Consider the following 22,122-nt stretch of genomic DNA (forward strand, 5'->3'; position numbering starts at 1 on the left):
CTAACTTTTGCTGTAAGGCAGATACAGAAACTCCACTATTATGGAATACATCTACTGGTGGCTTTCCTGGATACTGAAAAAGCATTTGATAGTGTATGTACAAACAAAGTACGGAAGATACTGCAGTAAAGAGGAGTATAAAAGCAGTCTACATGGAGGACAAGATAAATGTACAATGGGATTGTGAGCTGTGTCAAAGTGGGGGAAGAGAGATCAGATTGACTGGAACAGAATAATAGCTTGAGACAAGAAGGTGGACTCACATTGTTGCTCTTCTTTATTGTGAAATATGAGACCGTGGTCAGACTGACACAAGTAATTGGTGGAAAGATAAAAGTAGTGGTGTTTGCTCACGATTTGGAGAAACAAGGAGACAGAAGTGCACAAGCAGTTGGAATATAAAGACAAGGAATGAAATTTGGCATAAGTAAGTGTGAAATGATGATAACAGCTAGGAACAAAGTGTGGAAACTGGAGAATCCAGTGGGAAATTACTGAGGAAAGGGTGAGTTTCAAGTATCTGGGAAGCTTAATACAGGAGAATGAGAGAAATGCCATAGAAAATAAATGTGCAGGTTGGAGAACGGGAGGGGGGGGGGGGCAGTATGATCCATTCTGGAACAGTGATGGATGCTGGATATGGAGCAAATCTGTCTCTCAAAGCCAGTAAAAGGGTTATACAATCGACAATGCCTTGGAGACCTGGGTAACAAAGAGAACAAAGCAAATTACAAGTTAGTAACATGAAGTTGTGGAGTAGAAGTATTGGAGTGACAAAGATGGAAAGGTTAAGCGATAAGAGGACCAGGGAATTACTGAAGGAGGAAGCATTACAGGATAGGACAAAGGAACCCATGATTAGATAGTATGGACATGTTAAGCAATTGGAGAAGACAATAACCAGAAAAATACATGAGATGAAAGAGAAGAGAAAAAGACTGAGAGGAAGAGTAAGAGACAGGTGGCTGAAATGAGTGAAGGACTGCATATGAAAGAGAGGAGAAGACGGGATCATGTTGGAGACAGAGAAATGTTGGAAAGGCAGAAGGCAATGGAGAGGTTTGTATTTCAAACAGATCCAGGTAATGGCTGGAAACTGTACAATATTACCAACAGAAAATCTTTTTTGAAAAGACTGTCTCGAATGTAGCCTTGCTTGGAAGCAAAATATGGATGACAAACAGTGTGGATAAGAATAGGATAGAAGCTTCTGTAATGATGCTACTGAAGAAAACTATAGATTACATGAGTAGATTGAGTAAATAATAGAACGGTACTGAATTTACATGGATACTAATGAGCTTGTGGCATAACTCACCTAAAAGACAGATTCAGATGATACAACACATCTTAAGGCAACAGAGGGAAATGTGTACCACATATTAGACCACTAACATATGATACAGCACACAAGCATTTTGTAAACAATTTTGTTTGTAAACTGGCTGCATTTTCCTAATATCCCACCCATGAGCCCATGTATGCTGCTTGCTCTACCTATGACAGATCCAACATGACTGTTCCACTTCATATCCACAAATTGTTTCACTCTGGTAATAGTGATGATGATGATGATGATTAGTATTAGTACTGGTTCTAATTGTGACTATTTTCTGACATAGGATACTACTTTTCTATTTTCAAAAATGCACAATTTTACATTTCTGAACATTGAAAGCGAGTTGTCATTATTTGCACCACTTTGTAAATGTGACCAAGATCTGACAGGATATTTGTCCAGTTTCTTTAGACAGTACTTCATTATTGATAACTGTATCATCTAAAAAATGGCTTAAGTTATTACAAATGTTATCTATCAGATCATTAATATGTTAATATCTGACAGGATATTTGTCCAGTTTCTTTAGACAGTACTTCATTACTGATAACTGTATCATCTACAAAATGGCTTAAGTTATTATTAATGTTATCTATCAGATCATTAATACGTAATATTAATTGGAAATGTCACACACACACTTCACTATGACAACTGAAGCTGCTTCTACTTCTATCTATTATACACCATCCAAGATAACATGAAGAATCCCACCCCTCCCCCACAAAAAAACCTTGAATCCATTCACAAATTCTGTTTCATACCCCAAATCAATGTACTGTTTTAATCACCAGTCATATGGTAGTGATTTGAACACTTTTTGGAAGTCAATAAATACTGCATCCATCAGTGAGCCTTTTAGAAGTAATGTTGACTGGCATGGAGACGATCATTCAGTTTGAGGTTTCTAATCATATTTGTCAAAACAAGGCCCCAGGAGTAGACAACATTCCATTAGAACTACTCACAGCCTTGGGAGAGCCAGTCCAGACAAAACTCTACCATCTGGTGAGCAAGACGTACGAGACAGGCGAAATTCCCTCAGACTTCAAGAAGAATATAATAATTCCAATCCCAAAGAAAGCAGGTGTTGACAGATGTGAAAATTACCGAACTATCAGTTTAATAAGTCACAGCTGCAAAATACTAACGCGAATTCTTTACAGATGATTGGAAAAACTGGTAGAAGCCGACCTCGGGGAAGATCAGTTTGGATTCCGTAGAAATGTTGGAACACGTGAGGCAGTACTGACCCTACGACCTATCTTAGAAAATAAATTAAGGAAAGACAAACCTACATTTCTGTCATTTGTAGACTTAGAGAAAGCTTTTGACAATGTTGACTGGAATACTCTCTTTAAAATTCCGAAGGGGGCAGGGGTAAACTACAGTGAGTGAAAGGCTATTTACAATTTGTACAGAAACCAGATGGCAGTTATAAGAGTCGAGGGGTATGAAAGAGAAGCAGTTGTTGCGAAGGGAGTGAGACAGGGTTGTAGCCTCTCCCCGATGCTATTCAATCTGTATGTTGAGCAAGCAGTAAAGGAAACAAAAGAAAAGTTCGGAGTAGGTATTAGAATCCATGGAGAAGAAATAAAAACTTTGAGGTTCGCCGATGACATTGTAATTCTGTCAGAGACAGCAAAGGAGTTGGAAGAGCAGCTGAATGGAATGGACAGTGTCTTGAAAGGAGGATAGAAGGTGAACATCAACAAAAGCAAAATGAGGATAATGGAATGTAGTTGAATTAAGTCGGGTGATGCTGAGGGAATTAGATTAGGAAATGAGACACTTAAAGTAGTAAAGGAGTTTTGCTATTTGGGGAGCAAAATAACTGATGATGGTCGAAGTAGAGAGGACATAAAATGTAGACTGGCAATGTAAGGAAAGTGTTTCTGAAGAAGAGAAAGTGTTAACATCGAGTATAGATTTAAGTGTCAGGTAGTCATTTCTGAAAGTATTTGTATGGAGTGTAGCCATGTATGGAAGTGAAACGTGGACGATAAATAGTTTGGACGAGAAGAGAATAGAAGCTTTTGAAATGTGATGCTACAGAAGAATGCTGAAGATTAGATGGGTAGATCACATAACTAATGAGGAGGTATTGAATAGAATTGGGGGGGAAGAGGAGCTTGTGGTACAACTTGTCTAGAAGAAGGGATCGGTTGGTAGGACATGTTCTGAGACATCGAGGGATCACCAATTTAGTATTGGAGGGCAGCGTGTAGGGTAAAAATCGTAGAGGGAGACCAAGAGTTGAATACACTAAGCAGATTCAGAAGGATGTAGGCTGCAGTAGGTACTGGGAGATGAAGAAGCTTGCACAGGATAGAGTAGCATGGAGAGCTGCATCAAACCAGTCTCAGGACTGAAGACCATAACAACAACAACACAATCGTTTTTGAGTTCAAAATAATGATGATGGGGTCTTCAGTCCAAAATCTGATTTTATACAGTTTTCCTCATTAATCTATCCTGTACAAGCCTCTTCCTGTCTTCATAACTATTCCAAACTACACTGATCAGCCGAACATTAAGAACACTGACATACTGTCTATATAAACTTGTCCAGGCGATATCAGTGTCACCTGGGAGGAATGACTGCTACTGTCATACGTATGGTGCATGTAGTGAAAGTGGGCGTGCTATCCGTGTGTAGAATGGGGAGGCATGCACTCTATCCAAGTTTGACAGAGGGCAGACTGTGAAGGCCCGGAGGCTCAGCATGTGTATTTCTGAAATGGCAAAACCAATGTGGAACATGTCCAGATTACGTGGGATTTGGCAGCCACCCCTCATTACAGATGTTGGACATTGTACACCGGGCAGACCGGTAAAACAGGACAGGTGGTGAACTCTGGCAGAACTAACATCTGACTTTAATGATAGGCAGAGTACAAGAGTGGCTGAACACACAGTGCACTGAACACTCCTAACAATTGGCCTCTGTAGCCAAGGACCCATGTGTGTGCCAAAGTTCACATGATGACATCAGCAACTATCACTGGAATGGGCACAGGACTATCAACACTGGATGTTGGCACAGTGGCAGACAGTTGCACGGTCTGATGAATCCTGATACCTTCTTCATTATGCCTCTGGGAAGGTGTGAATTTGTCATCTTCCAGAAGAGCACCCAACTCTGCTGTGACAGTTCTAGAGTCATTCAAAGAAAGTCTATGTCCAATAGCTTGTTGATACCCAGATCATGCACTGCTAGTTGGAGGCAACTTCAACCTGCTGAGTATAGACTGGGTTGTCTGTGGATTCACTGCGAGGAGTATAGACACAGAGTCATGCGAAATACTCTTTAACATGTTTTCTGAAAACATGTCTTGAGTAGCTAGCTTGTCAGCCCACACGCAATGGAAATATCATAGACCTGGTAGCTACAAATATGACGGACCTTATCGACAATGTCAGTATAGAAATGGGGATCACCAGTCACAATGTCATTGTAGGAACTACGATGACAAAAGTCAAGACAGCTAGGAGAGTATTTCTGCTAGACAGAGCAAATAAGCAGTTATTAAAAACTCACTTAGACAGTGAACTGGCATCACTTAGTTCCAGTAAGATGGCTGTAGAGGAATTATGGGCAAAATTTAAGCAGATTGTAAATCATGGTCTGGAGAGTTATGCATCTAGGAAGTGGATAAAGGATGGAAAGATCCACCATAGTTTAATAACAAAATTTGGAGGATGCTGAGGAAGCATAGGCTGTTGCACTCTACATTCAAAAGGGACGCACAAATGATGACAAGTGAAGGTTATTAGAGATTTGTGCATCTGCGAAAAGACCTATGCACAAAGCGTACAACAACTATCACCATCACACCTTAGCAAAAGATTTGACACAGAACCCGAGAAAATTCTGGCCATGTGTAAAATTGCCAAGTGGGTCTAAGGCTTCCATTCAGTCCCTTGTTGACCAGTCTGGTATGGCAGTTGAAGATAGCAAAACGAAAGCCGAAGTTTGAAATTTCACATTCAAGAAATCATTCACACAGAAGAACCATATAAACATACCATCATTGGAATATTGGACCGCCTCCCGTATGGATGACAGAGAAATAAGCACACCTCATGTAAGTAAATCATCAGGTCCAGATGGAATCCCAGTTCGAGCTTACAAAGACTACTCTACAGCATTGGCCCCTTACCTAGCTTGCACTTATCGTGGATCTCTTGAACAGCACAAAGCCCCAACGACTGGTAAAATGCGCAGGTGACTGCAGTATATAAGAAAGGTAAAATAATGGAACTGCAAAATTACAGAACAATATGCCTAATTTTGTTTGCTGCAGAATCCTTGAACATATTTTCCATTCAAACATAACAGACTTCTCTCCCCGGGGACACCGCCTTATCGTAGGCACCTTCAGTGCTGGACGGGAGGGTTTGCGTGCCTCGATGAAGTCAAGAGCTATGCCGGCAGTAGCGTAGCTACGGGCAGGGTCACCCAAGTCAGACTAGTCTCGACTGAGGAGCCAGATGAAGTGTGTCCCGCAACATAGGGCAGGGGAGGGTTCTATAGGCATAGGGAAGCCAACTCTCTAGGGGAGTAAACCCTAAACAAATCCAGGTCCTCCAAGATTTGGGGTTGGGCATGGGTCCGAGAACCCCACACTGTAAAAGTGACATATTACGGAACCTCAACAAGAGCCTCAGATGATGGATGAGACACAAAAAACACAACCTCTGCAAAGAAAAAGGACAAAAGATTTGGCAGTAGTAACAAGGAATGTACGAACAATGTTGAAACCTGGAAAAATGAGAGAAATAGCCGATGAGATCATATGTTCAAGTACAACATTGTAGCGCTACATGAAATAAGATGGCAAGGGCAAGGACAGATAGATATGCCACAGTACTCTGTGATGTATAGTGGACCAGACAGAAGAACAGGACAAGCCGGAACGGGATTCACAACAGCAAAGGAGATTGGTAAAAGTATTTTGGAATTTGAACTCATAAATGAAAGACTTAGCAGACAGAGTGAAAGGGAAATTCAGAAATATAATGATAACAACTGGATATGCACCAGCAGAGGAAGCAGAAGAAGAAACAAAGGAAAAGTTTTATGAAGATCTAGAAAGAGCATGCAGTAAAGTACAAAAGTATGATCTGTTTTTACTTATGGAAGTTTTTAATGCACAGGTTGGGTGAAGCAAATGTGGAAGAGTATCTGGGAGATACACATACCATGAAGAAAGTAACGAGAATGGAGAAATGTTATGTCAGTTTGCTGCTAAAAATAATCTAATCACCAGGATCACACGTTTCCCGCATAAAAGAATACATCTCAGAACATGGAAATCAAATGTCAGTGGAATAGTCAATCAAATAGACTATGTGCCAGTAAAGGCAAGACATGCCACATCAATAATCGATGTGAAGAGCTGCAGGGGCTGTAACTGTGACTCAGACCACTATGCTGTAAAAGCTGCAGCGAGGGAGAAACTATTTGTAACACCTAAACCTGGAATGGAGGAAAATACAAACTGGAACACAGAAAAACTGAATGACCCAGAAGTTGTGAAAGCATACCAAGCAAAAGTTAGAGATGCACTGACTCCCAGCGAGGAAACAATGGGAATCCATGATAGAGGGACTAAGATCCAGAAGGCAGTGAAAGAGGGAAGCAGAAGACATAGTCGGGATGAGAAGAAATGCAGGAAATGAGTTGTTTGGTGATGAATGCAGGCTAGTAGTAGAACGTAAAATTACAGCAAGACTGAGAATGATACAGAAAGAAACAAGAAGAAACATGGAGGTGTACAATGAATTAAGACCCAATGCCCAAAGAATATACAAGAAAAAGAAAAAGGAATGGTTGATATCAAAGTTTAAAGAGAGAGAAGAATTAAAGGAACAGAATGAAACAAAGAAATTCTATCATGCCATGGGAATGATAAGAAAAAATTTTCAACCCAAGCAAAATGCATGCAAAACTAGAAACGGCGGGATAATAAGAGATGAACAAGAAATATTACAGAGGTGGACAGAATACTTTGAAGATATGCTCAACAAAAACTCAGATCAGGTCCCAAGAGGTACACAGGAACAGGAAGAGAACACAGAGGCAAGAGAAATTGACAGGAATGAGGCACAAAACCCAACAATGCTGGAAGTGGAAACACTGATAAATAAACTAAAAAATAACCGTGCATCCAGTGAAGATGGGATCATGTCAGAACTAAAAATCAGGAGGACAGCCTCTAAGACTAAAATATTTAAAATAATAAAGAACATGCAAGTAAATGAAAGCATGCCAGAGGAGTGAAATACTGGAATAATATGCCCAAAATATAAGAAAGGAGAAAAGCTCAGTTGTCAAAACCATAGAGGCATAACACTACTGAATACAGTATATAAGATTTTCTCTAGAATGCTGAATGAAAGAATAAAGAAGTGCACTGAAAAGATACTCTGAGAATACCAATGTGGATTCTAACCAAACAGAGGTACATCTGACCAGTTGTTTGTTGTTAGACAAATGATGGAAAAACTTTATGAACATGATATAGATCTCCACTTCCTGTTTGTTGACCTTAAACGAGCTTTTGATAGTATTAATAGACTAGCACTGTATAAAGGGCTCAGACAGATATGCGCATATGCAGATGATATTGCCATCATGACAAGGGATGTAACAATGCTTAAAGAAATAAATGTACAAATGGAAGCAGAAGGAACAAGAATTGGACTTACTGTAAATAAAAGCAAGACAAAATATATGGTATGTCCAATTCTGAAGCTAGAACACCAGAGGACCTGAAGATCTCTGATAAATGCTTCAAAGCTGTTAGATACTTCCATTATCTAGATGTCCTCCTAACCAATGATAATAGTATGAGGCAATGTATTAGAGAAAGGATACATGCAGGAAACAAAGCCTACTATGTATACCTAAAGATACTCAAAAACCCTCTCATTACAAGAACAACTAAATTGAGAGCATACTTTTCCCTTGTGCAACCTGTTGCCACATATGGATCAGAGACGTGGACATTGACAGAAGCAGACAGTAACAGCCTAAGAGTATTTGAAAGGCAAATCTTACAAAAAAAATCTATGGGCCTGTGAGAGAGGCAAAAGGTTGGAGAGTGAGATACAACCATGAAATACAGGAGCTTATACAAGGGAAAGATATAGTGAAATTCGTCAAATCTCAAAGAATTTGTTGGTCAGGACATATGGAGAGGATGACGGAAGACAGGATGCCCAAACAAATAATGAATGCCAGACTGTATTCCACCAGAAGGAAGGGCAGACCAAAAGCTAGATGGATGGACAATGTGCTGGCTGACCTTGCCAAGAAGGGAATCCGTGGATGGAAGAAAAAAGCTGAGAACAGAGAGATATGGAGGAAGATTGTTGAGGAGGCCAAAGCCCACCAAGGGCTGTAGTGCCGAAGAAGAAGTCATAATAGACTTTCTCAAGACAGAGAAGCTTATGTCTACGAATCACCATGGTTTTATAAGGCATTGCTCATGTGAAACTTACTGAGAATCATGGATGAAGTGATCAGGCAGCTACCATACTTCTATATTTCCAGAAACCATTTGACATGGTGCCCTATTTCAGGCTGTCAATGAAGGTACGAGCATAAGGAATTAGTTCACAGATATGTGAGTGGCTTGATGACTTCTTATATAATAGAATCCAGTATGTCGTCCTCGATGGCATGTGTTCGTCAGACAAGAGTATCGTCAGGACTGCGCCAGGGAAGTGTGATAGGACCGTTGATGTTCTATACACGTAAATGATTTGGCGGACAGAGTGGGCAGCAATCTGGGGTCGTTTGTTGATGATGCTGTGGTGTACGGTAAGGTGTCAAAGTCGAGTGACTGTAGGAAGATACAAGACGACTTAGACAAAATTTACAGTTGTGTGATGAATGGCAGCTAGCCCTAAATGTGGAAAAATGTAAGTTAATGCAGATGAGTAGAAAGAACGAAACTGTAATGTTCAGATACAGTATTACTAGTGTCCTGCTTGACACAGTCAAGTTGCTTAAATATCTGAGCGTAACGTTGCAAAGTGACATGAAAACTGTGGTAGGCAGAGCAAATGGTCAACTTCAGTTTATTGGGAAAATTTTAGGAAAGAGTGGATCACCTTCAAATACCACATATAGGATGGTGGTGCAACCTATTCTTGAGTACTGCTCGAGTGTTTGGGATCCATACTAGGTTGGACTGAAGCAAGACATTGAATCAATTCAGAGGTGGGCCACTTGATTTGTTACCAGTAAGTTCGAACAACACATAAGTGTTACAGAGATGCTTCGGGAACTAAAATGGGAATCCCTGGAGAAAACAGGACCGTCTTTTCAAGAAAAGCTATTGAGAAAATTTACAGAACCGGCATCTGAAGCTGACTGCAGAATGAATCTATTGCCACCAACATACATCGCACATAAGGACCATGAAGATAAGATACGAAAAATTAGGACTGAAAGGTGTGTATGGACATTTGTTTTTCCCTCACTCTATTTGTGAGTGAAACAGGAGGGGAAAATGACGAGTAGTGGTACAGGATACCCTCTGCCATGCATTGCACTGTGGCTTGTAGAGTATCCATGTAGATGTAGATGCAGATGCAGAACGGATCCTTGACACCTGAACTGCGGGACAGACACAAGCTGGCAGTGGCTCCATTATGCATTCATGTGGGCATCCATGAGTCCAGTGGAGCTCGTGCAAGGCACTGTGATGGCCAAGGACTATCATACACTTGTTGTAGACAATCTACACCCCTTCATGACTATCGTGTTTCCCCGACGGCAGTGGCATTTTTCAACAAGGACAGGAGTGTAACTGAGTGGCTTGAGGAACACAGTGGCGAGTTCCAATTGTTATGCTGGCTCTCAAATCACCAGATCTGAACCCAATCAAACACATCTGGAATGTGATCGACTGTGGCGTCAGAGCTCATCGACTCCCTCTGCAGAATTTACAGAAATTAGGTGGCTTGTGTGTGTAGGTGTGGTGCCAACTGGTTGGTTGGGTGGTTGGTTTGTGGGGGTTGAAGGGACCAGACTGCAAAGGTCATTGGTCCGTTTTTCCATGACCGTGAAGCACAAGGGATAAAAAAACAAGCAATGGAAATGACAAGGGATGACACAGAACAAGAAAGTCACAGACAAAGACCAGACAAAAGGAATTAAAAGCACACAGAGTGTGACAGTGGTTGGCCAACCATGGAAACAATAAAAGGAAAAGCCTACCACCAAGAGACACACTAAAAACCCCAATCTAAAACAGTAGGCCAAAGGCCAGACTCAACACAAAAAAAAGACAAACCCTTAGATTGAGCAATAAAAGTCCCCTGCACGAATAAAACTCAAAACTAAGTCTGTCATTGCAGCATGATCCACTGAAAGTGCAGGGAGCATATCAGGCAGCACAAACGTCCACCAGAGCGCAGATAAAAGCGGACAGGCCAACAAGATGTGGACCACTGTCAACACTGACCCACAGCAACATAGAGGAGGGTCCTCACGGCACAAGAGATGACCGTGTGTCAGCCAGGTGTGGCCAATGCGTAGCTGGCAGAAAACAACTGAGTCCTTGCGGAAGGCTTGCAAGGAGGAGCACCACACACCTGTAGTCTCCTTGATGACCCAAAGTTTGTTGGGTGAAGGCAGTGTGTGCCATTTATCACCCCAGGTGCCAAAGACCTGCTGTCGCCAAACCAATTAATCACACGCCGAAAGGCCAATCTCCAAGGGTGGTGCACCGACAGCCTGTTTGGTGTGTGTGTCAACACGTTCATTACCCAGGATGCTGACATGACCCAGGGTCCACACAAAGACACGGAGCGGACACAATGGGAAAGAGTATGCAGGAACTCCTGGATAGACATCAGCAGATGAGAGAGAGGGAAACAGTGGTTGATAGCTCATAAACCACTCAGGGAGTCACTACAGATTACGCCGCTGGGTCACTTGCTGCCACTGATTGAGGATGTGAGCGATCAACATCCATTGTGTCTGAGGGTCCGACATGATCTAGGTCCTTAGTGGATGCCAGAATCTCCACCTCATCCTCAGATGCAAAGCCCGTAGGGAGTGGTGGGGTGGGTGCCACAGCAAGTTCTTTGGTCTTAGAGGTCTTCTTCTTGGACTTTTCTCACTGCTCCTTGGATTTCACTGCCTGGGTGGGCTTCACTGATTCAATCTCCATGACGGAGGAGGATTGTGAAGCTCAGCTGCTTGTGGGCCCTTCAACCACTGACGGGCATCATCTTTCCCACTGCTGGAAACCTGAGAAGGGCATGACCCAAGGGACCCCTTGTGAGTGAGAGGACCCAAAGAAGTTGGACGTTTGTCTGGCTTAGAAGTGGGGACGGATGTCCCCGATGGGTGGGAGGGCATTGCTCCCAAAGTAGGTGGCACAGGAGCAACAGGGAGAGTAGTGCCCCCCATGAGCAAGGGGGCAGGTGTAGTCTTCCAGCTCTGAGAGGTGACTGTTGTAGGTGGAGCTGATGGGGATAGAACAGTGGTAGCAGTGGCGTAAGAGGTCATACAAACAGGATGGAGGCGTTCAAACTTCTGCTTAACCTCAGTGTAGGTCAGTCAGTCCAGGGTCTTATATTCCATTATTTTCCGCTCTTTCTGTAAAATCCTGCAGTCTGACAAGCGACTTGAATGATGTTCTCCACAGTTAACACAGATGGAAGGCAGGGCACATGAAGTATTGGGATGTGATGGGCATCCACAATCTCGACATGTGGTGCTGGAAGCACAGCGGGAAGACATATGGCCAAACTTCCAGTACTTAAGCACCGCATCGAGGGAGGGATATAGGGCCTGACATCACAGCGGTAGACCATCACCTTGATCTTCTCAGGCAATGTATCACCCTCTAAGGCAAAGATGAAGGCACCGGTGGCAACCTGATCATCCCTCGGATGAAATGAACACCTCGCCGCTTCAAACTGGCGTGCAGCTCATCATCAGACTGCAAAAACAGGTCCCTGTGGACCATGTTTAAACTCTTATGGAGTGTGATGGTAACAGAAAGATCCCCCAGCTTGTCACAGGTGAGTAATGCCCATGACTGAGCAGAGGATGCTACATTCCTGGAAATGGAAAAAAGAACACATTGACACCGGTGTGTCAGACCCACCATACTTGCTCCGGACACTGCGAGAGGGCTGTACAAGCAATGATCACATGCACGGCACAGCGGACACACCAGGAACCGCGGTGTTGGCCGTCGAATGGTGCTAGCTTCGCAGCATTTGTGCACCGCCGCCGTCAGTGTCAGCCTGTTTGCCGTGGCATACGGAGCTCCATCGCAGTCTTTAACACTGGTAGCATGCCGCGACAGCGTGGACGTGAACCGTATGTGCAGTTGACGGACTTTGAGCGAGGGCGTATAGTGGGCATGCGGGAGGCCGGGTGGACGTACCGCCGAATTGCTCAACACGTGGGGCGTGAGGTCTCCACAGTACATCGATGTTGTCGCCAGTGGTCGGCGGAAGGTGCACGTGCCCGTCGGCCTGGGACCGGACGGCAGCGACGCACGGATGCACGCCAAGACCGTAGGATCCTACGCAGTGCCGTAGGGGACCGCACCGCCACTTCCCAGCAAATTAGGGACACTGTTGCTCCTGGGGTATCGGCGAGGACCATTTGCAACCGTCTCCATGAAGCTGGGCTACGGTCCCGCACACCGTTAGGCTGTCTTCCGCTCACGCCCCAACATCGTGCAGCCCGCCTCCAGTGGTGTCGCGACAGGCGTGAATGGAGGGATGAATGGAGACGTGTCGTCTTCAGCGATGAGAGTCGCTTCTGCCTTGGTGCCAATGATGGTCGTATGCGTGTTTGGGGCCGTGCAGGTGAGCGCCACAATCAGGACTGCATACAACCGAGGCACACAGGGCCAACACCCGGCATCATGGTGTGGGGAGCGATCTCCTACACTGGCCGTACACCACTGGTGATCGTTGAGGGGACACTGAATAGTGCACGGTACATCCAAACAGTCATCGAACCCATCGTTCTACCATTCCTAGACCGGCAAGGGAACTTGCAGTTCCAACAGGACAATGCACGTCCTCATGTATCCCGTGCCACCCAACGTGCTCTAGAAGGTGTAAGTCAACTACCCTGGCCAGCAAGATCTCCGGATCTGTTCCCCATTGAGCATGTTTGGGACTGGATGAAGCGTCATCTCATGCGGTCTGGACGTCCAGCACGAACGCTGGTCCAACTGAGGCGCCAGGTGGAAATGGCATGGCAAGCCGTTCCACAGGACTACATCCAGCATCTCTACGATCGTCTCCATGGGAGAATAGCAGCCTGCATTGCTGCGAAAGGTGGATATACACTGTACTAGTGCCGACATTGTGCATGCTCTGTTGCCTGTGTCTATGTGCCTGTGGTTCTGTCAGTGTGATCATGTGATGTATCTGACCCCAGGAATGTGTCAATAAAGTTTCCCCTACCTGGGACAATGAATTCACGGTGTTCTTATTTCAATTTCCAGGAGTGTATTTTTATAAAGACTGACCCAGAGCACATTTTGGACGAGCCCTCCATCTCCCCAAACTTGTCCTCTAAATGCTCGACAAAGAGCTGAGGCTTCATCATCGTGAAAGACTCCCTGTCAGCTCTTGTACATACTAGGTACCGGGGTGAATAAGCTTCACTGCCAACTTTAGCCTTTCGTTCCTCTCACGGTGTGGCCAGGGAGGGGAATGATTTGGGGTCAAACGTGTTTGCATTAAATTGATCCATCAAACGCTTAGAGACTGCTGGTGGCTGGCCACCAGGAAGAGATGATGTACCATGCATCATTGCATGTCATCCGCCCTGATGCCACCCACTCCGATCAAGGGCCCTTCCAACAGGCGCCACCCAGCCACAGCAAGGGCCACCTGGCAGGATGGCCATTGCTGGGAGTTCTGATGCCCCAGGGAGATAGGCATCTACTCCTTGGCATACATGGGGAGTTAACGGCGCAGGCATCAGCAGAGCGATTCCTGTGTGGTCAGGGGGCTACAACCAACAGGGTACATGGTGGCCCCACCACAATGGACTGGCTACCGTGCTGGATATCAGGCGCAAAGAAGTCCACGGTCTTCGGCTGCGGCGCACAAAGTGACACTGTATAGTGCATGGCTTATCCTCGCCCAAGGGATGGAAAACGGGCGGGACTGCAATGTGACGATGAGAAAGGGGGCTAAAGATCTCAATGCACGATGGAGACAATGCACCAAGTAAGGCGCCCTTCCCCAATTAGCACGCTCTTCAGAATAATTTTGAAATATGGTCAAATCTGAGAGGGGACCATCACATAAGGGCTAAAATGTGAGAGACTCCTTTTAGTCACCTCTTAAAACAGGCAGGAATACTGTGGGCCTATTCTTACCCCCGGACTCGCAAGGGACCTGGTGCCAACTCCCTCCTGTGACCTGCCGAGGCCTCACTGCTTCTATGTCATGGTGCATTGCCACTGTTATCCACGCTAAAGATGGGCATACCAGCTATTAGGTATGAGGTCATAATGTTCCGACTTGTCACTGTAGATCCTGTTGAACTTGCTTATTGTGGTCAAGCCTTTTACTCCCACAACACTTTTTTGTTCTGCAAGCTTCAGTCCATGCGTACATTGACCCTTACTTGATGCCTCAGAAAGTTTTGTTTCAAACAGTCCCTGCTAAAATAATAAATAAATTAGCAACTACCGCTGTAATGCTCTATTCTCCTCAATTTCATGCCATACATATCGTTAGCAATTTGATCTACCCCACACTTTTCTGTACCTGTTTGTTTTGTTTTATTTTGTTTTAGGGTACAATAACAACTAAGGTCATAAATGCCCATGCCAGAAGTTTAGAGCATTAATACAAAATAGGAGTTTAAAATGACTACACATTAAGCCCAAAGAGAGCTAAGAACAAGGACTTCCTCTTGCAGAAAAGTCTATAAAATACTCTGTAGAGACAACAGAGGTACCTAACTATAGATTAAATGTTCTTCGCCATATTGCTGCGATGGATGAAAAGTAGCCCGAGCAGCTATCATGAAAATGGCCAATAGCTCACCCGGCAAACACATGTTAGAACATAAGTGGTTAAAGGAGGACATTTGGTCAGGAAATGGCAAAGACTCTAAGGTTGATGATAATGGGCACAAAGTAGTGGGAGATCACCACTCAACAAATGACATTGGTTAAAATGACAGTGCCCAATGCACAACCAAGCTAAAATGATCACTTTGCGGTGAGAGGGCTGAGAGGTGTTCAGACAAGCTGCTGGGAGAGGTTTCCTTCCCTGGAGCTTGTTCCCATGAAGGGAAGACCAGCGGTGATGCCAAAGTGGCCCCACCACCCTGACAGATGGCAACATGGAGATCATAGGAAGGAATGGAAGAACTAGTGGACCGAGATAGGAGGACTGCAGCCTTGGTAGCAGCATCAACAGTCTTGTTTCCCATCAGACAGATGTGGCCAGGAACCCACATAAACATCACAGTGGCTCATTCACGAGTGAGCACCTGGAAGCTTTCGTGGACCTGTTGCACTAAGGGATGGGCTGTGTCCAGCACACAGAGGCTCTAAAGGGCACAGAGTGTCGGAGCAGATGACACTATTGAAAAGCCTGTGTCGCCGGATGTAATTCAAAGTCTGATACAGGGCGAAGTGCTCTGCAGCAAATACTGAGCAGTGTTCTGGAAGCAAAGGAGTACGATGGGTGGCTGGATATGGCGTGCAAACGGCATCGGTGCCTGGTGAATAGAACATCACACCGGTACGACAGCAGTAGTTCGGCAGCTTCTGCATAGAGATTCTCAACCAGGCTAGTGCAAAAGGCACCAGTGGCCTAACGGATTCCACAATGGTGGACTGTATTTAGACGGTGTAAGGTGGACGAACATGCAGATGCATGAATGAAACACGTATAATCTAGTTTTGAATGGACAACAGATTGGTACATGTAGAGGAGGGCGGTTCGATCCGCTCACCAGGAAGTACCGCTTAGGACACACAGCACACTAAGGAACCAAGTACAGTGGGTGGCCAGATAAGACACATGGGAGGACCAAGAAAGTTTCCTGTCAAGCATGAGCTCTAGGAATTTCGCACTTTCAATGAACAGAAGAGCAAGAGGCCCAAGATGTAAAGACAGTAGAAGAAACCCACTGCACAGCCACAAATTTATACAAATGATTTTGTCAGTGGAAAAGTGAAAGACATTGTCGATTCTCCATAAGTCACACTCGAGGACACAAGTCCATGAAGAACTGCTATAGATCACAAAATCGTAAATGAAAAAGGAACCTGAGATGCCTGACGGGAGACATGACATAACGGGGTTAATATCTATAAGCTATAGCAAAGGGGACGATGCTCAAAACATATCCCTAAGGCACCACATTTTCCTGGATAAAGGTGTCTGATAAGGCAGAACCCACATGGAATTCTGTCTTTTAAAAACTCCTGAAGGAAACAGGGCAGGCAGCCTCAGAAGCTCCATGTGTAGAGAGTACAGAGGATACAAGGCCCCTTGCAGTGTCGTAGGCTTTCTCCAAATAAAACATGGCCACAGTTTGGTATTTCTTCAGAAAATCGTTCATGACATGGATCAAAAAAGTGACGAGATGGTAAGCTGCAGAACGGTGCACTCGGAATCCACATTGTACAGTGGTTGGTAAATTGCAAGACAGTCAGGCATGAATCATATGTTCCATCACCTTGCAAACACAGGTAGAGAGAGAAATAGGGGAGCAGTTGGAAGGAAGGTGTCTTCCTTACGGGGCTGAGCTATAGGTATACCTGTGGTTTCACACCAGTGTCTGGGAAACATGCCATCTACCCAGACGCAGTTGTACTTGTGAAAGAGAAAGTGCTTTCCTGCTAAAGAAAGATGCCACAGCACCTTGATGTAAACATCATCTGACCCTGGGGCAGAGGATCGGCATGAAGTGAGAGTATGACCTAGCTCCGTCATAGTAAAGGCGACATTGTAGCATTCACAATTCTGAGAGGAAAAGGGTATCACCAAACCCACCTCCACTTGCTTCCGATGGAGGAAGGCAGGGTGATAGTGGATGGAGGTCAAAAACTCCACAAAAGAGGGGCCTAGGGTGTTGGAGATAGCTATAGGGTCCTCATTGACATCATCTGCTGCGGTCAAGCCATATATTGCGGAATGGACCTTGGTCTCAGAGAGTGCTCGAGGTTAGTCCACATAATGGAAGAGGGAGTGGAACTGTTAAAAGAACTAGTAAATGAAATCCAGCTAGCTTTTTTCTGTCCTAAAGAATGCAACGACACTGTGCACACACCTGTTTATAACAAATACAGTTCACCATAACAGGATGATGGTTGAAAACAGAGAGCATGTCTCCATATGTGAATTGTGTCACATAAATGCCTCCTCAGGACACCAAGGGACCAGGACACTGCATGGTAAAGATGAAGTGCAAGGAATTTCATTCTGTGGCAATAAGAATAATGTTTAAGGTGTTCTACCAGGCCATCACACCTACGGAAATTTTGTTCGTCGTAGGTCACCAGCGTGGAGTCAAGCCTCCAGTCAGCCCTAAAAAGCTGCCAGATGGGTTTACACATAGTTGGGGTAGGAGTCAGCAAACCGATGGTACACGGGAAATGGTCACTCGAGTACATGTCATAGAAACTACCCACTCGATGATTATTATTATTATTATTACTATTTGAGGTGAGGGGCACTCCGACATCATTTGGAAGAATTACAGCTCCTGGTCGAGGAGAAACCTCTGTATCTACCTGATTGCCTTGATCCAAAGCTTTCAGTATGTCATGTGAGAAAAGGGCAAGTTGGGTTTCACATGTTTGCTGTTTCAGGAATACATACTGCTTGGCATAAAGGAGGTCACTCTGTTCAAAGGAAATGGTTATGTGATAACATGTGATTCCCAGACGCTCTTGTGGTCATTTAGATAAAATGTCATATTTTACTGTTTTAAGATGCAATCTGTTTAGCCTAATGTCTAGCCCTCTAGTTCCAGTTTATTTTCCATCTTCTGCTGCAGATCTGAAGCTGGTCACTGCTGACCAAACCCAGCAGTCTAAGGACCAAAAGTTCTGTAATCATTGATGGAAATAAGAGAAATTTCTTCTACACTTTCTGGACCACTGCTTCAATCTGCAACCATATCGCAGCTTGTGAAACTAGTACCTTTACATTTAACCAAAATTTCTTTGGGTTTGGCACGCGGACGTTTGATAAATTTCTAATATGGTAATCAAATTCTTCATGCACTGCCCTTTTGACAGTCAAACACTGTCTGTATTTATAGCCCTATACTTTGTTTTACACCAGTTATGCAATAGTCACAGTTCTTTAGCAAGTGCTTTGCAGTGACTATATACCATAGAGGGTCTTTCCCATCATGATTTGTTCAATTAGGTACATATAAGCATGTATATCCAGTGTTTGGTCAACTATCCTTCAAAGCCTAAGTCACAATTCCTCTAAATGGCCCTGTCCCAACCTCAAGGTTTCAAATTCTGCCTTGAGATGCAATACTACTGCATCTTTTTTTAGTTAATTTAACATAATAATCTTTCTATGTCCAGTTATACCGTTTTTTTATGTACACTCCTCAAAGCAGTCTGGTACTTTTGTTCAAATGGCTCTAGGCACTATGTCACTTAACATCTGAGGTCATCAGTCCCCTAGACTTAGAACTACTTAAACCTAACTAACCTAAGGACATCACACACATCCACGCCTGAGGCAGGATTCGAACCTGCGACCATAGCAGCCACGTGGTTCCAGGCTGAAGCACCTAGAACTGCTCGACCACAGCGGCCGGCGTACTTTTGTTATCATTAGTTCTATCTAACCCATTTCTGTGATGAGTGTGCTTGTGAATTATCTGCTGTAAGTAGTTTTCAGAGAGAATTCTTGGTATTGTTCAGCAGGATGTCTCCTCACACCCACCACATACAAAATTGTAACTATTCTGACCAGCTGTTGTACGATTAAAATCTCCCCCAACAATGATAGTACAATTGGGAAACATATGCACTAGCTAGCTGAGGCTTTATCAAAAAATTTAATTTATATCTGAGGATGAATCAGATGGGAAACAAAAAGCCCCAATTTTATGTTTATGTCCATCTTTCATACCATATTTTGCCTACATGATCTCACTTGCAGCTTGAATTTCTAGCTCAGTGGATTTCAGTTCCTCATCTACTGGAACATATGCAGCTTCTTAGTTTTTCATCAGCCTGTCCTTTCAATACACACTTAGATTTACCCCGAATCCATTATTGGCAATTTTAGGTTGTAGACAGCTTTATATACCAGGCATTATATGAGCTTCACTGTTTTTTACAGTTGCTTCAAGTTCTGGGACTTCATTGCGACTGATTTGACAGCTGATTTCCCTGATTTTATCCGTTTCATCTGTGGAGTCGATTTGAGTCTTACACTACTGCTTTGGGGTCTCCTACAGCTTCCATTAACTGGGCTAGATGGAGATTCACATACCTAGAGAAACAATTGTACGCACCGCACACTGTTCGCCACATGGATAGCAGTTCCTGATATATGTTGCACCTACGAGCCATGTAAGAGTACGCTACAGTTCTCAACTATGTGGTGCATATTGAGAAAGTCCCAGAACATTCAAAATCCTTGGTTTCTTCCACTCAATTTAGAACCAGGAGGCTACAATCGGTTCTGTGGACAATGCTGCAGATTGTAAGCCTCATTGAAATTACGTGAGCAAGGTTGTTGACGTCACACCCACCATTATGCCACGGGTCAAAGCAGAAGAGCAGAATTGGACACTTCCAATGATCCGAGTGGCTTAGTATACGTGGGAGAAGCACCTCAAATTTGCTGGTATGGGGTACCAATGTATGTCTCTAAATTCTCCCACGCACTGCCTCCTCCATATAAGTGTCCTGCATCTACCACTCCTTACCTCTCAATAATGTCAATGAGTAGCAATGTGTACTGTATTTCCTGGTTTGAGACAATACCTATGGGAGAGGATATACTAGTGGCATCTTTGTTGTCTCTCTGGTAGTTTGCCAATTCGCAATAGTTTCTAATTGCTTGACAGCAATCTGGATGATTCCAGTTGCTTATGAAAAGCAACTAGTGTAAATCATCCTGTCTCCAGGAATTAAGTCTTCGTTAGGTTGAGAAGTCATAACTTGAGTTTAAACTGGAAAAGCCAACAAATGTGATGCTGTAAGAACACAATCTACTTTCCAAAATCACGTTTACATATTCGCCTTGAGATGATTTCTCTTAATAAAAGCGATAAACGTACGTTTCAAAGATTTTGCGTTGAGCAAAACAATTTTTTGTTTTTTCTTGCGTCGTAATCGGTGAAAAAGTGCGTTTGGCGAACACGGCTCGCAGTGTTATACAAAATCTCCAAAAAACAAAAAAAAAATGCATATAAGAAACTACACTGAAATATCAGCTATACTGCAGAAGACAGTCTGCGACCTGAAAAGCACTATGTGCTGTTAAGTAAAAGACACAGAAATCCGTTGATGATAGAGTAACACCATCGATGCACGCAGGGGTGAGGAGAAAAGACATAGAAACCGAGTTACCTTAATCCTCATAACATATACGAAGTTAACTGAATCGGGCTATTAAAAATTACGAGAGACCTTGGCTTAGTTAGCCTTTAAATTTCCATTTTTGCGAGTCACTTGGATAAAGTCCTACAACTATGACAAGGATTATCGTAATACTTGAGCACTGTTCAGTGATTTTCATCCAGTACCAAATTTTTGTTAAATTTTACATGCAAGTCATTTCGCAGAATATTATATACAACACTTACAATGCAAAGAGAAGTATTAGGATAAACATTGCCTTGTAAATAGAAAATTAGACGAGCGTTGTCGTTACGGTCCAACTAACCATTTCCAGCGTAAATGTTCCGAGGATCAGTTAAGGTTACTGCTTCCCACATGTAACTTTTCTTTCATAAATATTTAACCATAACCGATACAGATGTACACACGGCGGCGCATTGCCGTCTGCAACTGTTTGGTGTTTACAAATACAAATCAAACAGTATCAGTGATTGCACTGCACAGTGCACACGTAATATCGAAGATCTTTGGTATCCGCCTTATTGTTTGACAATTGAAATTCAAGTTAGTAGTTGGTAGTCTTGGTAGTTACCATAGTAACAAACCAAAACCGGTAGCCAAGGCTGACCTGTTATTCCCGTAGCAAGTAGCAACTATGTTGACGTGTGACACACGTTACGAAAGATGAAAGACGAATTTCGGAAACTGTTTACAATGCAATTTTGTCATATGATGACATGTTGGAGACCGTGGCTGTTTTTGAAGACAAATGTTGATGGTGTTAAGACAGCAACCAGCCACAAATTTACTTTGAGTTCCTTTATTCAAAGGAAACCGTTACCGGTTTCGAATCGTTGCGATTCATCATCAGACGGTTTACACGCTTTCTTTCTACATTTGGTGTGTTTTTATAGATTAATTGTCCTAAAATATAAATAAAACATAATTACAAACACGCTACACACAGATGGTTGCAACCATCTGTGTGTAGCGTGTTTGTAATTATGTTTTATTTATATTTTAGGACAATTAATCTATAAAAACACACCAAATGTAGAAAGAAAGCGTGTAAACCGTCTGATGATGAATCGCAACGATTCGAAACCGGTAACGGTTTCCTTTGAATAAAGGAACTCAAAGTAAATTTGTGGCTGGTTGCTGTCTTAACACCATCAACAACTGTTTACAAGCCAAGGTCTGAAC

At 43.5% G+C, this 22,122-nt stretch overlaps 1 protein-coding gene across 3 annotated transcripts in view; it reads right to left on the reverse strand.

Annotated features, from left to right (window-relative positions):
- Positions 1-21,379, reverse strand: part of LOC126210584 (zinc finger protein 501-like) — a 299,013-nt gene extending 277,634 nt beyond the window's left edge. For 2 of the 3 annotated variants that reach the window (XM_049939851.1, XM_049939853.1), the window contains exon 1: positions 21,245-21,369. In XM_049939851.1, the coding sequence (XP_049795808.1) occupies positions 21,245-21,247 (3 nt within the window). In that variant the 5' untranslated portion in view covers positions 21,248-21,369. Of the gene's footprint in view, positions 1-21,244 lie in introns of all 3 variants that reach the window. The other variant, XM_049939852.1, reaches the window with a different exon arrangement.
- Positions 21,380-22,122: the final 743 nt, after the last annotated feature.

Source organism: Schistocerca nitens, chromosome 10, assembly GCF_023898315.1.
Source record: "Schistocerca nitens isolate TAMUIC-IGC-003100 chromosome 10, iqSchNite1.1, whole genome shotgun sequence".
NCBI classification, from domain to species: domain Eukaryota; kingdom Metazoa; phylum Arthropoda; class Insecta; order Orthoptera; family Acrididae; genus Schistocerca; species Schistocerca nitens.